The sequence below is a fragment of the Perna viridis genome, chromosome 15 (assembly GCF_037379345.1).
Source record: "Perna viridis isolate PV_CMFRI_1.1 ecotype Kerala chromosome 15, ASM3737934v1, whole genome shotgun sequence".
NCBI lineage: Eukaryota > Metazoa > Mollusca > Bivalvia > Mytilida > Mytilidae > Perna > Perna viridis.
The window spans coordinates 1471807-1492926 of NC_142459.1; the positions used below are offsets into that span (position 1 = coordinate 1471807).

Consider the following 21120-nt stretch of genomic DNA (forward strand, 5'->3'; position numbering starts at 1 on the left):
AGTACTTCTACCGTAAGTCGTATTGTATGTTAACTTGAATAAAGCAATCACCTGTCTAAACCAAACAGGGTTTCTTTGATTAAGACCGATTTCATTGCACATGTCATTCAAAAAGTTAAAACATTTGATCTTTATCAAGCTTTCTGATTGGTTGGTTCAGGAAATCAGGTTATATTATATAACCTGTTGAAAGATTAGAAACATTCCTGAAAAAGCTTCCATATGATAAAGGCATGAAATTTATAAGACCATTAAAAATGGCATAAGCCTCCATGAGAAAAAAAGGTATTTTTATTTCTAAAAAGTCTCAGGTATTATCATTGCACCCATTTTGAATCTCTTGGCTAGAACACTGCATGAACTTTAAACTCAGCGTAACAAAATTTGTCTACTTCGTTTAAGTTTTTCATGGACAATTCCAAAAGTTATGAAGAGGAAGACTGGTTTCCAAAGACACCAGACATGGATGTTGATGATTTTGCTGAGAAAGTTGAAGACTCATTGTCAAAGGCAGACGACCTGGCCAACCGACTCGGTGAATTAAATCAAGAGATGATTACATGGCTTTCAAACTATGCAATAAACAAGGCTTCAAGCAAGTATGTATTATGTTAAGCATAAACTGTTTCTCTTTTGTTGAAGAAAAAGTGGGGGGACGAAATTTTTATCACAGTTAGGTGGTCTTTTAGGAAGCAAAAATGATGTTTCTATTGCATTTGTAAAAGTATCAAATCTCCCAAACTGGATGAAATTTCTTCCCTTTTAGAATTTCCTTTTTAAACCAATCACTATTTTGAGATTTTTTTCAGCCCATTTTTTTTTTGAGAAATCTTTCCATCTTACATGTTTTTGGCTTAGGAAGGTGTTTTCATTCTAGTTACATGTATAAGAATGAAATCAACTTATGGAAGTCATAAAAAAAGAAAAAACGGGCAGATACTCATAACTGTTACCAAAAATATGTACAGCTAGCTCATTTAATGAAATCAGGCCTCACAATCACAAGGAACTAATTACAGACAAACAAAAAGAGCAATGCATACATTAAAAAACAAAGACCTGAATCTTTTACCTTATTACCATGCAACATACATTAAAACAAAACATGTTACCATGACAACATTCATTGGAAACAAAAATATAAGTTTCAATTGTTACTATGGCAACAGTTGTCCTGATTTGATGATTTTTTGATCAGATTCATTTAATATTATTTTTAAAGAGCCTTAGCTATGGTTGATTTAAAGTAAGTCATGTGATCAGATGTGAACTTTGATCTTTGTTCCTTGACCCCTATTAACCCTTCTCATCCAATCTACTCTTGATTTGTTTTTTTTTTAAAGTAAATGTCAGAAGTACATGTATTTATTTGGGGTTGATTATGATATATACATGTATTTGATGACCTAAAAATGAACATTAACTTGCATTGTGTACAAGTAATCATCACAGCCACTACATGAATAACTGTGGGGTTAATTTTTTTTAAAAATTTGCCATCTCAAATGTTATTTGTTGCTATAGATACTGCGAAGGTAATTTTATTTGTGGGTAAAAATTTTCTTGGTTTAAGGGAAAATTATCAGTTCATCGATTTCACAACTCTATTAATGAATGGGAAATTTCCTTTCTGTTGGTTTATAAAACCCATGAAATCTATGAAAATTGGTACTCCACGAATAATAAAACTTTCACAGTAATTTAATTTTAATGGGTTAAATTTGTGGTATTTTAATCAAAAACTGATTTCTAGGGGATTAATTTTCTTAACATTTGTTGTTCATCTGTTTGTCTCTATATACACTCCATTGGTAAAAAGATTTGAATTCACAGAGTTACACATGATTAATGTACTGTTTCAGATCTTCAAAAATAAGAGCTAAAGTTTCTTTTTTTCAGCAAAGCAGAAAAGTATGTAAATACTTGAAATACTTTGACCAAATTTTACTTCTATGTCTCTTTTTCTAGAACTGTGCATTTGCGATGAAAAATATTTGGTCTTTTCATTCTCTCTTCAAATATGCTTACTTCCATACTCCAAACATGTCAGGCATGTCAGGCCAGAAATTTGTTAGGGGGTTGGGGTTGGAGCTTGTTAATTAGAAAAAAAAATTCCTGACTTGGATACTGCTTGATCAATTATAAGTTTTTTATGCTTTTTAAAGTGTATTTAAAATTCAATGATGTGGGTTCTGCAGTTGCAGATGATAATGATATGTAAAACAAGTACTACCAAAATGTGGGGGGATGGAGTAAAAACTAATGATGGACAAATAACTATTTTTTTTATGCCACTGTGAAGTGGGATGGAAATAGGGTGGTATCCTATCTGGTATTTTTTTTATGCTCCTTTGAGGGGAAGGATTGGAGGAGGGGAGTGTGACAACCAAATATATCTTTTTAATGCCCTGGCAAAAGGTGATATGGGAGGAAGGAAGGCTGAGAACAAAAATATTCTTTTTGATGCCTGTCATGTTTCCACCTGTAAATTGATGACTGCATTTTCTTCAATTTACACATTGTTAAAAGAGCTTCTTTGGGTTTTTGCTTGAATTTTAAGCAAGTCTGGCTCAATAATTGAAGTCTTTTGTACTAACTGACAATTTATATTTCTTTACTCAAGGTTGAAAGAGTAAGTAACCTAGCAAAGCTTTTATTTAGACTATTGCATGCTGGGATATAAACTAGTAGATGCTATTTGATTTTCAGTAAGACTATTGCATGCTGGGATATAAACAAGTTCAAAGTTTGTTTTTTTTTGTCTGATTATTTGTTTGTACAGCAAAAAGTGGGTTTAGTTTTGTTTTTAGAAAATTGCATGCTGGGAAGTTTTTTTTCTAGTGAGTTGTAGAGTAGATTTCTTAATTTTCTAAGAAATACTAGCTTTTTTGTGTGATGCATGTTGAAGCTAAATGTGATGTCTTAGGTGTTTATTTCAAGTCCAAAAATGTTTCAGTTTGAAGAGTTTTCACTGTAATAAATTGTAAAAAAAATATGTGTAAAATTATTAATTTTATTCCAGCTTAGACTTTTTGACATTGTTCATGAACCCATATTGTAGGTGGTTAAAGAAACTCAGTCAAGGGCAGGGAAGGGAGACATTGAAAAAGGCAATAAATGTATGCTGCATGAATGCTAAACTATATATATATGAAAGAAAGATCTCCATGGTTTCCATATAATGTAATTAAAGATTGGCTCAACCAAAGATTTCCAAACATTTTCAGTATGGTTTGGGACCACGGTGGTCAGCCTTGTTTTTTAGTGTTAGATAATTTTGTTGTTAATCTTATTTAGTGATTTTTGAAATCATTGTTTATGAATTACTTCCGAATCTTTTTAGAATTTAAAATGTAGGGTTATGACCACCAGATCAAATGGTTCTATTTTGATTTTGATTGTGTCAATGCAATCTGCCCTCCCCATCTGCTACTCAAAACTGTTTTGGTTTTAGTATTCATCTCATACCTCTCACAGATGGATCATGGGTAGTTTACAGATGCATGATGGGTAATTTACAGATGCATGATGGGTAGTTTTTAGTATGCTTTAATAAATTAGTGATTATACATGTGTTTTTTATTTTGTAAAAAAAGTAACTGCATTCATTTATTACTGGGGTTTATGCTACTTTAGAGCTAAATGGTAAAAAAAAAATGTAAAACATGTTTTAAGAACACTTTTACTCCAGTTCTGATATGAATTTTAATTTTTGTGATTTTGACCTTGTCCTTAATGTTTTTGTGTTGATAAGACCTTTGCTAATTTCTGTTTTTTTTTCACAGGAAGAGGTAGAATTATAGCCTGTCATGTGTTTGCTTATGTATTTTATGAGTTTTATTTTTTTGTAAATCTTCTGAGGTAGAAACGTAGTGGGTTGTGTGTTTACCTTTTTATTTTATTGGTTGTATTAGCATTGATCAAATACAGTGAAACCTGTCTAAACTGAACCCAAAATAATGCTGTCTAAACCAGACACTATTTAAGGAGGTAGACCTAGGGACATAACTCATGAAATCAGTGTTATGTTTGCATCATCAGGGGTTGAAAATTCCGGGACTAAAAAAATTGCACCTCGGACTTACCGTTTTTCAATGAAATATGTCCTTTGGGCATGGCAAATCTAAAAAATTAAAAACTATTTTTGGAAAGATTTTGTTGTCATTATTTTGACCATATTTCTCTATCTATCCCCTGACCTATAAATAGTTATAACTTTATTTTTAGAATGGGTATTCACAAGATCGATCTATTGATTAGTCATTCTCAAGTCTAAATCACACCTCCGCTTGATTAGACACATTTTTTGACATACTACAAATTTTATTAATCAAGCGCTGGAATGAAAAAGATCAAATTTTTTTGATAAACTTTTGAGGAAAATATTGTTGCTCAATTACAATTTCACGGTTAAAAAACAGCAGAAACCGAAAGCTGATGATAAGGCATCAGACCTGGAGACAGAATCAATTGACACCGTGTCTTCTTCCTTGCAAACATAGAATTATACATAAGAATATCAGATAACAAAATTGCATTTATATTGGTTGGGATTTGACACAACATTGTTCGGGCTTAGTGTACAAAAGATGAAAAAGTCCAGGGCTTGGGTCTTCCCAAAAAAATTTTCAACCCCTGATCATATTCAATTTCATTGAAGCCTCTCAAGCTTTCATTTGAAGCAGAATGAAATGAATCCAAGTTAATTAGATGCTTACATAAGATTGATGTAAAATGCTGAATACAAATGTTCCAATGATTTTTAAGAGTTGTGTCCCTTACCTTAGGTCTACCTCCTTAAAGATCAAAAGGGGTTCTGTTTAAATGTACCATGAACCTGGGTAAACTAAACACCTGTCTAAACCACACCAATCCTTGGTTGATTTTGACAGGTTTTACTGTACAGTGTTATGTCATGATTATTATAAAGTCATGATTATGGGAAATGTGTTACATGTATGATTATAAGGGAAATGTGACATGATTATGGGATCTGCATCATGATTATGGGGGAAATGTATTATGATTATGGGAGACGTATCATGATTATGGGAGATGAGTCATGATTATGGGAGATGAGTCATGGTTATGGGAGATGAGTCATGGTTATAAGGGAAATGTGTCATGATTAAAAGGAAAATGTGTCACAATTAGGGAAAAGATGTTATAGTGAAGTTCAGAGTTCAGATAGTTCAGTTTACCAGTGTTTCTTTATTTTTGATGTAGTTTGCCTTCCCAATGTAAGCCCATAGTAGAATGAGACATAAAAAAGTATTGAGGAAAGAAATAGATTCTTACACATTCAAGTAATGAATTATAGAAATTTTTAACTGGACTGTATGAAAATTTTACATCATAACACTGGTTACATTTACATGTAACTCACTCATGAAAATGTAGAAATGTATTGGGTAATCCTATCTGCAAATTTATGTAGGACTTACTTGACTTAACATGCGCAAGCAAAAATAGTTCACATGATGTTCAGTTTAACATGAAATTCACATGAATGGTATTAATATAAAATAAATATGATGTATTGTGAAAATCACTTTACATTTCAATTCACATAAATTTCACTCTGTCACAAAATGTATGTGCTCAATTCATGTGAAAATCATGTGAAGATATTTTGCTTATGTGCAGAATGAAGTTTTGTCTAGAAACGTAATTTTTAGCCATTTATGTTTTAGGCGGAGTATGAGTTTTGTATTTGAGTAAGTGCAATCACTCATTCGTCGCATGAATGACTCACAAATTGTAGGCGTGTTACCATCACTTATATTATATTTTTCCATTTTTTTCATATTTTTATGTTACAATCTCACAACATTTAAGCTTATCACTCAACATTTTTTAAATTTTCTATGGCATTTAAGGAGGTTGACCTAGGGTAAGGGACACAAGTCATTGGAATGTTTGTATTCAGCATTTTACATCAATCTCATGTAAGCATGAAAGTAACTTGGACTGATTTCATTCTGTTTCAAATGAAAGCTTGATAGGCTTTGGTGAAATTGAATATAATACAAACATATCACTGATTTCAAGAGTTATGTCCCTTACCCTTGGTTAACCTTCTTAATGTCTTTTTGATTAATCAAACATTTTCATCTTGAAATGAAAACAAAAAAAAAGTTTTCACTTTAATTTTCATCTTTCATAAATCAATGTACCTTTAACATGGGCATTGTCAAAAACACACGGCTGACTCAGCTTCATACCTCCCTCCATCAGGTTTTACAACAATGTAACTGGTACTGCATGGTCTGCTTTGGGAGTCTCATGATGGCATAGTCACAGCTAGGATGGGAGTTATTATGAGATAGATCTGTGGCCAAGTCATGTTTCATAAGGAGGTAGACATAGGGCCATCAGGTTTTATAAGAATGTAGCTGATACTGCATAGTCTGCTTTGGTGGTATCACAATAGCATAGTCAGATGGAGGACAGGAAATCATGAGATCTGTGATAAAGTCTTTATTATTTGTTGTTACTTTCTCTCCACCATAATGCCTCAAAGGAGTGGTGATTGGTTGGTTTCTCCACCAAGTATGCCTCATAGGAGTGATGATTAGTTGGTTTCTCCACCAAGCATGCCTCAGAGGAGTGATGATTGGTTGGTTCTGGGTCAAAATGATGAGTCACAAGTGAGAAGGTTTCTCCACCAAGCATGCTTCAAAGGAGTGATGATTTGTTGGTTCTGGGTCAAAATAATGAGTCACAAGTGATAAGTTATTATGCAGGGTGTTGCTCTGGTGAGCTTGCATACCAATATTAAAAATCTTCCTCAGTGTGTTGGCCTAGTACAAAACAGAGTCTGTTTGTTTAATCAAACCCTCTCATCCTGAAATTATTAAATATATGCCAAAGGACATAAAATCATATTCATTCACCCAACCAAAATCAATCAATCAATCAATCAATCTTACTGCATGGTAAATAACAAGTTCATAAAGTAACATTTGTGTTTTGAACAAACTGCTTTAAGCATGCTTAAAATAAATTTTAATTGTTTATTTTGTAAATAATTTTTTATCTTTACACAGTTCACATTTTCTTTTTATAAAATGAATAGTATATTTTCACCATTCACTGATTGCTTATGTATTTGTTTACTTATGGATAAATGGCATTACTGGTTAATCTTGGTCTGTCTGTCTGTTTGCTAAAATAATTCCAGCAAATGCTTATCAAATGTAAAGGAGGTTAGGTACAGTCCTTCATTGATAGTTATGTTGTTATAGACCCAGTGCCTGATAAAATTGAGAAAGGTTTCCTCAACTCCTTCCTCAATTAAATTTGAAAATTTTGAGAAAAAGCCAGTGGTTAAAGGGATTTCTTTGTGTGTGCTATATTACTCTTGGCCCATACCCTGATTTCAAAATTGGACTTAAGTCTTTTATTTTTGACCTTCTTGGCCCTTGTTTGTAAATATTTTTCTACTGGGTAAAAAAAACTAGATTTACCCTATAGCCCAGCTCTTTTTTTCATTACACACCATTGTATCTTTATTATTTCCTTCTTAAATGTGTACAAATAGATATGGAAGAAATTTATTGCCCCATTTTACCTTTGAACTTTGACCTTTGATTTCAGTGTCCAAATGCCATTGGTGACCTTTAAAGCGTATGTGAATTTTATCAGATTAATTTGGTAGAGTTGTGGGTATAGATGGTTAAATATCACTATATGTATTTAGAGCCACATCAAATTGAGGTTGAATGATTTTCTTGGCCTACAACACCTCCCCTCTTTAAAAACTTTGTAAGGCCAAGACAAGTAATAACCTTGTTTCCTGCTACCAGCCTAAAAAAAATAGAGCACATGACGGATTGATATTTGAGTTATGAGGTTTTGTGATGTTTTGGCAGGAGAAAGTGTGAGTGTGAATTATAGAAAATTTTTGCACTGAGAACATACGATAAATCACTGCTATCTATATGTATATAATGAACACTTATTCGACACACAGGCATTCTTATGGTCTATTTAGATTTTGTGACTATTATTAGACGAAGATGGACAAATATCTGGTAACAATTCCTTGTGTTTTGGTTTTGGTTGGTGTTAAGGAAGTATTTTATCCCAATAAAAAATTAAGATCAGGTTGAAAGAGTAATCAAGGGAACCAAAGTTATAGCGGTAATCAAAAGAATGTAATCCAGGGACAAAGACCAGACATTGAAAACAGACATACACAACAAAGGACATAAAGTAACTAAAATCATACATACAAAGTAACAAAAGCAAATGAGCAACTCGGACTCCACTAAAAACTGGGAGCATGGACCAGGTGCACCGGTAGGGTAAGCGTCCTCTGCTTTTCTAGAAACACCTGCCGAATTGCTCATAAAAAGTCAAGTGCGGGGTAGAAAATTTGAGGAAAGGAAAACTATGAAAATTAGGATAGGTCCAGTAGCAGGAAACAAGCGTATTATTTGTTTTGGCCTTGAAAATAAGGACCAGTCTCCTGTTGATTTTAGACCAAAGTATAAAAAATATTGATCATTTGGTTTTAAATTTCCTTTCATTGATGCCTTTTTACAATGTGATGTTAATGGACATTTGTTTGAAAATTGGTCAAGACTAATAAAATAATATTCTAGTAATATCCTAGTTGAAAATGAAATCTTACAGTCCACTCTTTAGTATAAGTAATTTTATATAATGTAGAATTAAAAAATATCCTAGATTTTCATCCCTTCACTACCCAAGTTTTTCAACCTCCCCAAAAATTTTATATTATTTTTTTCCCCTGTTTGGTCAAAATCTTTCAAATTTACAGCAATTTTTCACTTAAATTGATAAAAAATAAAAAATAAAAATTGCTTGCCCTCCTAATTTTGAAAAATGTTGGTTGAGAGTCTAGGAATTTTTTAATAATGGCCTAATTGACAATTTTCTTAATAATTTGGTGTGGCAAGTGTTGGAAAGATTTATGAATATTTAATTGGTGAATGCCAATTTGGTGTAAGATTACTGCTTGGATTCTTAAGTTTTTTGCACAAACATGAATTGTGGTGTAAGAATTTTTAATATATAGTTTTTGCACAGATCTGGGTAGAAAATAGAATTGAGTATTGATTCACAATTGTATGTTTTACAGTTCAAAATAGCAGATATCATTTAAACTTTTTCAGGGAATAAGATTGGAACTATATTTGTAGGTGTAAGTGTGTATGTAAAAGTGAGTGGTTTGGTTGGTGGCAGGTGTTACAAGATTTACCTCCCTTTGATGATTTTGATATTTTTTAGGATGTGCTTTATATCCATTTTGTGTGTGAAACTTAACCCTAATTTATGATATAGAGATTACATGTATAAAGTTTGCCCCTAAAACAATGTTTTTATGCCAGTCGTGTTATGTGATGTGTTTTAGGTTAGAACCATTCTTAAACTATGAAATTAAATTTTTCTGCTCTGAATAGATTAAAGATGTTAGCAAGTTTCAGGAAGTATTTTGAATGCTTTACAAGTAGGTTACACCCAGTTTTAACAATTTTTACCTTATTCTTATAATTCACTAAAAGTTTCCGCAGACTACATTTCTTAGTAATTGTTGCTTTCAATAAATTAACATATTTAAGGTTGGTTTTACAAATCCGCATTTACACATTTTTATCAAATTTTCAATGCACGCATTTATTTTAAAATAAACAAATGTACATATTGTTGAGAAAGTCTTTTGATAACCTTTGTGCAATAATTTGATTATTCATCAAAATTTTATCATCTGATTTTAATTTTTTTTTCAATTTTCACAGAGGAAAGAAAAAGCTAGAGAAAGCTTTGGAGAAAGCTAGAGAAGATATGGCATCGTTGTCGGAGAAACTTCATAATTTACAAAACGGTAAAACTATATAGAACAAATTCTTATTTACCTTCTGTATGGTAACCATGGAATCCAATGAAACTTTCACTTGATGCTATTGTGCACTTCCTTTTCTCTTCAACATGAAAGGAGGCTCTGACTGGCCAAAAAACACAACAGAAATTAAATCATCAAGTGTTTAAGAGTATAAATTGTGAATTTGGAGACTTGAACTGTTGACAACTTGCTTGAAAAAAGACAAAAAAAAAGTTTACCAAATTTTAGATATTTGAGACATTTTGTATTTTTTTATTTGTCAACTGCCAGTCATATTTCTGGCAAAGAAATTTTATCCACATCCCAGAAAAAACTTCATATTTTGTAAATACATTCATATTTACATATTTTATCATATGTGAATATACAAAATTGTGAGTGTCATCAAACTTCATGTTTCATGTTTGATGACTTTTACATTTTGGCCCTATTGTTTCATGAAAGGGGAATGGGTATCCTTGAGTGAACTTGGGAGGGGAATGGGGTATCCTTGAGTGAACTTTGCTCACAATTTTGACTAAATTTTACATGGTGATAATAAGGATATTGTAAGGTGAATTTTGTTCCTGGAAATGATTTTCGCCTCACTTTTCTCAGCAACAACTAATCACAGACTCTTGATATTTGGTATCAACCATCAGGTACGGGTACAATATAATTGGATCCGATATCAAGCCTTTTGGACATCTACTTCGTGTTTAACTAAATTCAGCTGTTTCTGCCTGATCCATTTTTAAAGTTTTGTTCCAAGATTCAGTGCAATGTTAAGCTGGACATTCCTTTTCCATTGTTTTCGGCAGGTGTTTCTAGAAAAACAGAGGACGCTTACCCTACCAGTGCACCTGGTCCATGCTCCCAATTTTTAGTGGAGTCCGAGTTGCTCATTTGCTTTTGTTACTTTGTATGTATGATTTTAGTTACTTTATGTTCTTTGTTGTGTAGGTCTGTTTTCCATGTCTGGTCTTTGTCCCTGGATTACATTCTTTTGATTACTGCTAAAACCTTTGTTCCCTTGGTTACTTTTTCATGTTACCAGTTTAAGTGATCTAGTTTTTTCCTTTTTTTTCTGTTCTTAGATTGTGAAGAGAAAGATTTGAAATATCAAGAATTATTAAAGATGTTAGAAAATAAAAATATGGAAAATCAGAAGTATCGGACAGCTGCTGAGGTTGCCAAGGTAACAAATGGTCAGGGGAGGTAACCCATATATTGACTGTATTTTGTGTTATCTTCTGAATTTGAAAATTTTAAGTTTTGCTCATAAATCATACATGTTGTGATACACCTTGAAATATTTATTGATATTATTCTGATATTTATCACATCCATATATGGATATTCACATACCTGTGATGAAATTTACAGCAAGTAAAAGTTAACTTCAAGGGACAGAGTTGGTCTTCCTTTGATGGAATGTCACCCAAGTAAACTTGGTGGTATTAATGTGGTGCTTGGTTTACTAGAGTGAGGTGGTTATGGTCTTCTAAAAACAAGCACAAGTTAAAAAATTTTGATGAACTTATTAAGTAATCATTGGCTTGTTAGCTAAATTCTGCAAGCCTTCCAGCATTTTTGCCAGTCATGGCTGTCGGGATGTTGGTAAATTCCAAAGACTGTAGTTAACTGGATAATTGACGGGTAGATTTTAATTTTCTATTATTTCAAATGAGTTTGAATTTATGTTTGAAATTAAATTTAATCTCTTTCTTTAATTGCCAATAAATATGGTAGTTCATCAGTAATCGTAATTTTATCCAAAGAAGTTCAACTCCATCCTTGGGTAACTATTTTACTTGCTATTAAGTTTTATTGGCAGTGGTAGAACCCCCTCCCCCTTTTTGCAAATTTCTGGATCCCCAACTCTATTGATATATACATGTCCTTGATATAGATTCTAATACAAAATTATAAAAGTTACTATGATTAAGAATATTCTTATTCTTATTGTACACAAAAACTATGATTGGCAATACAATAAAAGTAAATAATAATTTCAATGATTTGTCATGAGATTAATATGCAGAGATATTGACTTCTGAAAGTTGGTATTGGCCAAGCTTTGCTGAGGTTGATATTACATTTTTTTAAGTAGGAAATAATGTTTTTTTTTTGCTCCAAGATTGAATTTCGATATCATAAAATGATTAGTTGATCAATATACATCATTAAATCACCGTGTTTCATTTCTCATTGCATACAACTTTACTGCATGGTTCCTACTCTTTGCAATGTGCTTTTTACTCATATCTATTGAATTGTCTTTATTTCCTGCTTGAAATTAATATTAGTTCTTCTTACTTTTATTTTTATCAAATTATCTGTTTTCTACTGCTGATTTTTTTTATTTCTGAATTCTACTCTGTAAATACTGTTTTACCAAAAAAGCAAACAAAATAAAAATAAATAAAAGGTCTTTGTTATGATGTTGATTTGCAAAGATATTGACTATGAAAAGCTGGTATTGGCCAAGGCTCAGCTGAGATTGATATCACTTTTTTAAGTGAAATGAATTATTCAATTGCTTGTCATGAATTAATAAAAAATTATATTTTGATAATAGCCTTCCACCAAAATAGGGACAAATTATTTTTAATCTCTGAAACACCTTTTTTATTGTCACAATAGAGCCAAGATTTACATTGCAAATATGCTTTTAAATTATAAATATTTGTTATAAGACACATGAAGCAACAACTCATTCATATGAACAATGTACGTGTAATACACACACCCCAATTACATAATTACATGTACTAATTATTTCAAAGTTGCACTGTTGTTTTTTTCTTTTGTTTTTTACTGCACTCCATGTTTTTCTAGAATTGATTCGCTTCTTGTTTGTTTTGAATTATCTTATACTTACTTTTATTTTCTTTCAGTAGCTGTTTTCTGATGATTTTAGCATGTAATTTTGTTTTGTTCTTCTTATATTTAACTTACTAATTCATGTTATCAGCAATGTTATATCTTTAATAAATATATTTTTTTTTGGTCATGCATACAGTGCATCAAAATTATTTTTCTATAAAAACACATATTTATCAGGTAAATTAAGGAAGTAGACCTAGAGTAAGGGACAAAACCCTTAGAAATCCTTGGAATGTTTGTATTCAGCTTTTTATATCGATCTCATGAAAGCATCAAAGTAACTTGGATTGATTTCATTCTGTTTCAAATGAAAGCTTGATATGCTTTGGTGAAATTGAATATGATGCAAACATGCCTCTGATTGAAAGAGTTGTGTCCCTAAAACCTAGGTCTATGTCCTTAAATGAAATATTTCATTTATGGGGCTAATTTGGATGCTTATTGAACTTACTCCGTATGTTGAAAAAAATAAGAACATGAATATTTAACTCATTAGCTTATATGTTTCTGTGTAGCTTTAGTTTGGCTTAATGAATTCTATAAATAGCTGCTTTTTCTTCATGCATTTCTATACTAACAGAAAAATGCCTCAGAATTAGAGATTGAAAATGCCCTTGTAAAAGAAGATCTTGGGAAAAGGAAAGAGTTTATGAAAGAATTACAACGAAAGCTTACCAGGGCTGAAACTGAGCTTTCTAAGAATGTAACATTACAAGATATGCAGGCTAATCGTCAACTAGACGAAACTGTGGAGGCACAGGTTTGTATAGGAGTAACTTCCCCTTAAGAATTACCTCTTGTTGGTGAAATAACAGTAGAAAGACTGGTTTGTTTGTATATACCTGTCTTTTAAGGGATGTGTATACAGAATAATGGCACTTTTGAACTCGGAACCAAAAATTTTACTGCAAGCCTGATAGGGTGTGATGTTTTCGTTGTCCAGACATTCAAAACTGGTATTACCCTGTTAATCAGCTATAGTATTGACATATAGTTGTCAATGGAAATTGCTTATGTTTTTTAGTGTCTTAGCCTTCGATAAGAAACAATAAGAACAGCAAAAAAACGATGGTGCTGCCAATGATTTTGTAATTGCTGCCCGTCTGTCTGTTTGTCCTCTTCTCATATAGTTACTATAACTTCCCTTTAGAGGTTTTAATTTTTTGGGTGTATTGACTGGGAGCTCTCTTGTTTATCATTATTTTCTATTTATATGTATCTATATAAATTCAAGGCTCGTAAAAATAAAGTTTTAGGCGTAGTAATTAGTAATTTTAGATGAATAGTGCTACTGTGGGGTTTCAACGGTAGTTGTAACTAATTAAATCCAAAAAGTAACAGCTACACTTAGGTTGTTAATGGTAACGAAATTACTTTATGTGCATATTGATTTTAATAAATGTTCCCATTGATGAAAATGTTCTGATCAGACATAATACATTGTCTAAGCATTTTCTTTATTGTCTAAAAAACATATTTTGAAGGTTGGATGAAAAAGTTTTCGATTTTTTTTTATCAGACTTTGTACAGAATTAGGTAACCTTTGTTAAGGATATTATAAAGATAAATGGAAAAATGCAAATTAATGAATTTTCTCATGTTTATCCACAGTCACTGTTTTTTTTTTTTTTTTTTTTTAATCAAATTTTAATTTTTTTTTTATAAAGTATCATCAAAATTAAACTAAAAATATGTATCACTCAATAACCCAGAAAACCATCATCAAATTTAATGAAGTCAACTTCTTTAAACATTTGAGCTTCAATGTTGGGCTGGGGAATTTGTTATTTAACTCTTACTCCTGATTATTACAGCAGTTGCCTTGTACGTCTGTATGTCTGTTACTTATTTTTTTACAACATGCAATTTTGGTCCTGTATTTACTTAGCCAGAAGAATGCTTTCCTACTAAGTACTGTGAAAGTATCGTTGTTCGATGGGTACAATTTTTCGTGGTTTTCATGGGTAGGACAAACCACGAAATTTGGGCCCCAACGTAAAGGAGAATCCATTTCACGTGTATACTGAAAACCTCAAAACCACAGTTTCAAGAATCCATGAACTTGTGCTTGTTCCCAAATCCACGAAAATTAGTTTCAACGAATTAAAGTACTTTCACAGTATTCAGTTTAAATCTATTGAATTGTAAATATTCATTTTAGGAAAGTGAATTACTTCGTTTTCTTGAAACAATTAAAAAAAAATTATGGAGAATATAATGTTTTTTTGATTTGTCAGTCTGTCAGTCTGTCTGTCATCCTGTCATTCAATCAGTCCTCTTTTTAACCATGTAAGTGATTCAGGCTCCTGGGAGCCTCTTGTTGTCATCTAAAGAACTCTCAAACAACTGAACAGAATTTCAGTAAATTTATTATGGAGATAATATGTAGTTGAACATAATACCAGGAAATTATGACCTCTCAAATTGTTACATCCTATGAGCTGAAATTCCGTTACTTCCTGTTTGACAAATTCAATAAAAAGGGAACGAATGGGATATACTTGGCATGTAATTGTATTCACCTCATTTTACAACTATTTACAAACTATAAATACAATTTTGTTGTTGTTAATGCTAGCTGGATCCATTGGAAGCATTAGCTGCTAAGGTAAAGTATGAATTCTCCCTACCCATGCTTGCTAAAAGTTAAATTCTCCCTACCTTTACTTGTTGAACATAATTAAAAAAAACATACTTTCCTGATGATAAGTACTGCTCTATTTTTGTTAAAAACAACATAAGCAATAGACTTGTACATAAAGTTTCCAAATTCTATCCAGTTAAAATTCAAATTCTCCTAATACCATCCTTTTGAGGAAATTAATCTTCCTACCCAATCTAATAATGATTTCAAAATGTGAAACTCCTGTTCTCTCTCTCTCAAAACAATATTCAGTAATACTCCCTGTCAAATCTTGGATAATTTTTACATTCTTGATTATAGATATTCTCCCAACCATAATTTACTGACATATTCTGCTAACCATGGTTTACCAGAAAATCTTCAAGTGTTCTGTTTATGCAACTATTGTTTAATGATCCCAAGAATATATTATTTCAAAAATGCAGATTTTACTTTTTATTGTTGTTGCTTTACTTGTTTTAGCTTATTGAATGACTTAATAATGAAATTCAATTTGCTGAGCTGAGGAAAAACATTGAAATTTGTCTGATCTGAATCCTAAAATCCCCAAACACCTATTAAAGTTCTTAGATCAATTTAAATTTGAACCTTTTTTAAAGAACAGATAAATGTACCTCTGTATGAGATACTGGGTGGAGGGGGGGGGAGAATAGTTGAAAACATTTACACCAAACTCTGCCCCTTTATGTTGTTTAGTACAGTTTCCCAGAAGCTCAATACCAAACTCAGCCCTATTAAGTTTACCAGAAATCAATACCAAACTCCACCCCTTTATGTCAATTACCAGAAGCAGCTTTATGAATTTGTTTTTAGATAGTGCTCATGTCTTGGGAAAATTTTCACAGTTTAATAAGGCCAAAAAAAAAAAATAGATATGTTTTCTGTTACCCAACCAACCAAAATACCTGCCACTGACTTGGAAATATTCTGATTGAAACTTCAGAAAAAAATTGTTTCTAGTACTGAGTTAATTCCAAAATTCTGTAAATGGCTCACATCCCATTCATCAACAAAATGGCTGCTCTAAGAAGCGGTTTCATCAGTACAGAAGTTATATCTACAAGTGTATTAACGATTAAAGTTTTTAATTAAAAGATTTAAATACTGTAAGTATATTAATTGCCTGAATTTAATCATTGATTTCCAGAGTACTTTTGACTAAAATTTGTTTTATATGACACTTATCCAACAAAAAAGAATAAATACGAAGAAAAAAAGTCCTGACCATTGAACCTAGAAATATTTGGCACAGGAAACAATCATGTACTTCCTTTTAGCCTAAGCAGAGTAAAATGTAACAGGAAACAGTTAGTAGGTCACCAAAGGAAATTGAATGCAATTATGTCCTTTAAGCAAATATGGTTTGAGTGCTTGGTGGTTTGTTTGTATGTAAGTCACAGCTTAGGGTTAGGTTTGCTTTTTCTATTAGAATTTGAACTCAACATGATGAATCTTAGTACACATGAAATGGACTATAAGAAAATCAGTTGCTTATTTGAAAAAAATGTTGATTTCTATCTTTCAAGGGCAATAAAAAAACTATAATATAAAAGGTACTTGCTATTAAATGGGGAGTTTGGTGGAATTTTAGAGTTTAGTGAGCATTGCTCAGTTTTTTGATTTGTTAAGTTGTCTAGATTAATTTCCCTTAACACAGCATTGAACTTTCTTAAATGCTTTGATTGAAAAAAAACAAAAAAAACAAAAACAAAACAAAACAAAAGAAAACAAAACCCAAAAGATGTTAATCAAATCAAATCTGAATATATTTTCTTTTATTCAATGAAGTATTATGTTTACTTTCAATAGACTTCACATAATTAAAGGTAGAATTTATATACATGTAGTGAGTACATAATATATTAAATATTGAAATACTAATTTGAGATCCAGAGTCCAGAGTTGGGCGGGGGGGGGGTGGGGGGGGGGTAGAAATTTCAATTCTTGTCCTCAACCCTCTGTTGGAAAATTTTGTTAATTTTGTGAAAAAATTTAAGCCCAATTGAGCAAATAATAGCCTGGAACCCCCCTTTTTTTTGGATCCCACTTTTAAAACCCTTGGAGCCATCCCTGGAACAACCCAGAAACTAACATATATTTTCCTTTGTAACTGCTTTTAGCCTACATAGTCTTTATCAGAGGTATTTAGCTTAGAGTCTATTCAGTTTTTGCATGGTTTCAAAGTTAATCTTAAATTACCACGAATACTCTTTCCATTGTAATAGTTATGATCCATTCCTAAAAGGGAAAGAAAAATACAAATTATTGACACTTATGTTTTAATCCTTGGTAGTCATTGTGGACGCACTGTACATAATGAAACCTGTGTAACAAAGCCCAGAATCAAGAATGATGACCTGTCCAAACCTAATTTCTTCTGAAGTCTCTTCAAATCAGTTCTGATATACTTTGACCTTTTGACCCTGTGTAAACCAAACAACTTCCAAAATGGAGCAATTTTTTAGGTACCAGTCCATATTAATTTCAGGCACTGCCTATGGTACAGGTGAATCATGGTGTAGAAAAACCCATGGATCAGAGAATGCTGTATTTTTATGTGACAATTGTCCTTTCTGTATTAAGATCTGTACATTTGAGAAAACTACACTTTAATCTCTCACTAAAATCAACCAAATCAAACCAAATCAAGAAAGATAACTCTTGCTAAGTGCTAATTTCATGTACAATCTATATAAATTTTTTGTCAAGAGCACAAACCCCAGATGAAAAACTAAGACTGGTTATGTGATCTATGACAGTTTCTGAACAAGAAATAAAACTGGGTTTTTGACATGCATGAATCACCTCCTGTCTGATGTTTATAGAGACTGATACTTAAGTCTTGAAGAGATTCAGTTTAGACTGCTTTTGCTGTATACTTCCCTGAGGGAAATTTTCCCATTCTACCTCATGCCTTTCCTCACAGGAGTAAAATGAAATGCTTGCTCAATGACTTCTCCCTTCTATGAAGACAAAACTATGGGATCATAGTTAGACATAGTTTTGTTTTGTCAGGAAAAGAGTATTTGTGGTAATTTTGACAATGTTCATACTTTTGCATGACTATTTTTCCTGCTTACCTAGGACAAAGGTAACTGCATGGCTTTTGCTTAGTTTGTTGTCTGTCTGTCTATAGTCATAGAAATTTTTCATTAATTCTGTATGACTTATCTGCACTCTTCTACTGCATGTATATGTCGTATCATTTCATACAAAAGCTTGAATGTGTTTTTTGTTTTTGGTTTTTTAGGAAACTTCAAATATGTATTTTTTATGTATATGTTTATTTCTATATACTTCAGCCAATTACAGGTAAATGTAAAAATGAAGTCCTCTAAAGGATCACATTGTAATTTAACCTTTGTGTATAAAACACCTGTCTATTCAAAACAGAATCTTACATTTAGGTGGACATTTATCAGGTTAATCTACCAAAAAAAATTCAGCTTTTAAAAACAATGATTCTTGCTTCATATCCTCAAAATAATCTTAGTATGTTTGAACAGTGGTATTACAAGAGCCCTTTTGTCAAATGGTGTCCAAATATTGAATTGGAATATTTATCACAATGAGAATAGGTATTGTGTATATGTCACAAAGACAACAACGTCATCAGGGATGAAATGATAGCCCATGTATTTTTTTGTTGTATCTAGTTTATCTATAGTTTTAATTGATTTTATTCATTAAAAAGGCTTTGGTTCAATCTGAACCCTCAAAAGAAGATCTTAGTATGTGTAGAGTAGCACAAAGGAGGGACATATTTTCTAAAAAAATTATTGATGTAAACCAGTTGCGGAGGTTTTTATGGAATCTCTGTATATCCTACAAATTTTGACTGCAAATAATTTTCTATTGACCTCTATGTAGTGACTATGACTATGACCTCTATGTAGTGACTATTTCTATTGACCTCTATGTAGTGACTATGACTATTGACCTCTATGTAGTGACTATGACTATGACCTCTATGTAGTGACTATTTCTATTGACCTCTATGTAGTGACTATGACTATGACCTCTATGTAGTGACTATTTCTATTGACCTCTATGTAGTGACTATGACTATGACCTCTATGTAGTGACTATTTCTATTGACCTCTATGTAGTGACTATTTCTATTGACTTCTATGTAGTGACTATGACTATGACCTCTATATAGTGACTAAATCACAAAATGTTTTAGATTTAACAGATCATTTGGCAGAAAATAAGTAGCATAAACAGATCTAATAGATAAAGGTTAAAACCTGCCATGGCAGATACTGGTATCTGGGCAAAAAACAGGCCCTGCCCCATTATTTGTGAAAATGAATTGCTTGGGCAAATAAGGCCAAAAAAAAAATTGTTTCCTGTTTCATGGCCAAAAAAATCCTGGTCAGTAGGGCGGCATATATTATTATTATTTTTTTTTAGAAGTTTCCAAGGAGTTCCCATAAAAAAGCTGACATGGATCAGAATAAAATGAATCTGGGAACCGGAAATGAACAATTTCCTAAATTTTTGTTATGGAAATGACTTTTTTCTTGACATAAATTTTAGGTCAGTGGGTTTAAGACTGGACCAGTCAGGAAACAGGAAACAGATATATATATTTTTTTTGGACTAAGTTAGTTAACAGTCCATATTATATTCTTACATTATTATTGATTACATCTTTGCATGATTACATATATGACAAATTTTGACCCTACCCCTTTTTAGGTAGTATGGTAAACAACTTTAGCTCGTTCTTACGTAAATTGTACATGTAATTACAGAGGAAAATTCAAGAACTTCAGGAGATTGTTGACAAGAGCAAGGGAAGGTCAGATGAAGTCAAACGAGGTAAGAACATGATTTTACCCTACCAATGCAGAGAGTTTTCATATTACGACTCATATGTTATGCCAATGCTTTCTTCAACTACGCTGACTTTTTGTACCATACTTGACTTCTTACCATTAGGCATCTGGAACAGGGATATGTTGCCATAAGATTGAAGTCATCATTACAGAAGTTTTATGGTTGTCATCATGAACTCGTGGGTCATGGGGGTGTATCCATTAGCACCATGAAAACTGGTTTGTTCACCTTGTCATAGTTTTCCTTTCCACTTTCTTCTACTTGGGACATAAAATTTTATAAGCATGTCGGCAATTGTTTCTGTGGACGCTTACCCTACCGGTGCACCTGGTCCAAGTTTACTTTGTTCATCTATTGTTTTGATTATTGTATGTTTCTTGTTTTTTTGTCTATTTTCCCTGATTAGTCTTTGTCCTTGGATTAAATTCATTTGGTTAACATTTGGTTCTTTCACATGAACAGATCAAATATGATTTGTGACATCAGGAATCTAGTTGACAGATTGAGCAATGGTCAGCTTGATCAAGAACAATGGTGGGTTATTTTTAAGCGATGTAAAATTTGCTGATTTTGGGGCAAAAAGTTAAAGGAAATATTGTTGCATTCTTATTTTGGCAGATGCACTAAATACTGAAACCTGGAGAAGATTTATTATTGAAATGACAGCCAAAAAATGCCAAAAAATAAAAATCACCCAGCGAAAATTACCTACTATTCGGTACAATTACACTACATTTTTTTTTCTTCAGAAATTGAGAAATTTCATGAACAGCAGTTGATATCTTTGACACAAGCCCATGCTGCTGAAATTGAGGGGTTAAAGAAAGATTTTGAAGAGGAGCTGAAAAAAACCAAGGTAAGGATTCTCTCCCTTTGTAGTTTTAGTGATTTT

The 21120-nt window shown here is 32.1% G+C and overlaps 1 protein-coding gene across 1 annotated transcript in view; it reads left to right on the top strand.

Annotated features, from left to right (window-relative positions):
* Window positions 1–21120, top strand: part of LOC148596482 (uncharacterized) — a 141474-nt gene that overhangs the window by 9250 nt on the left and 111104 nt on the right. Inside the window, exons 6-13 of the mRNA XM_088563120.1 lie at window positions 403–599; window positions 7600–7629; window positions 9768–9853; window positions 10948–11048; window positions 13320–13499; window positions 15318–15347; window positions 20144–20210; window positions 20978–21084. Coding sequence (XP_088419246.1) covers window positions 403–599; window positions 7600–7629; window positions 9768–9853; window positions 10948–11048; window positions 13320–13499; window positions 15318–15347; window positions 20144–20210; window positions 20978–21084 — 798 coding nt within the window. The remainder of the gene's footprint in view (window positions 1–402; window positions 600–7599; window positions 7630–9767; window positions 9854–10947; window positions 11049–13319; window positions 13500–15317; window positions 15348–20143; window positions 20211–20977; window positions 21085–21120) is intronic.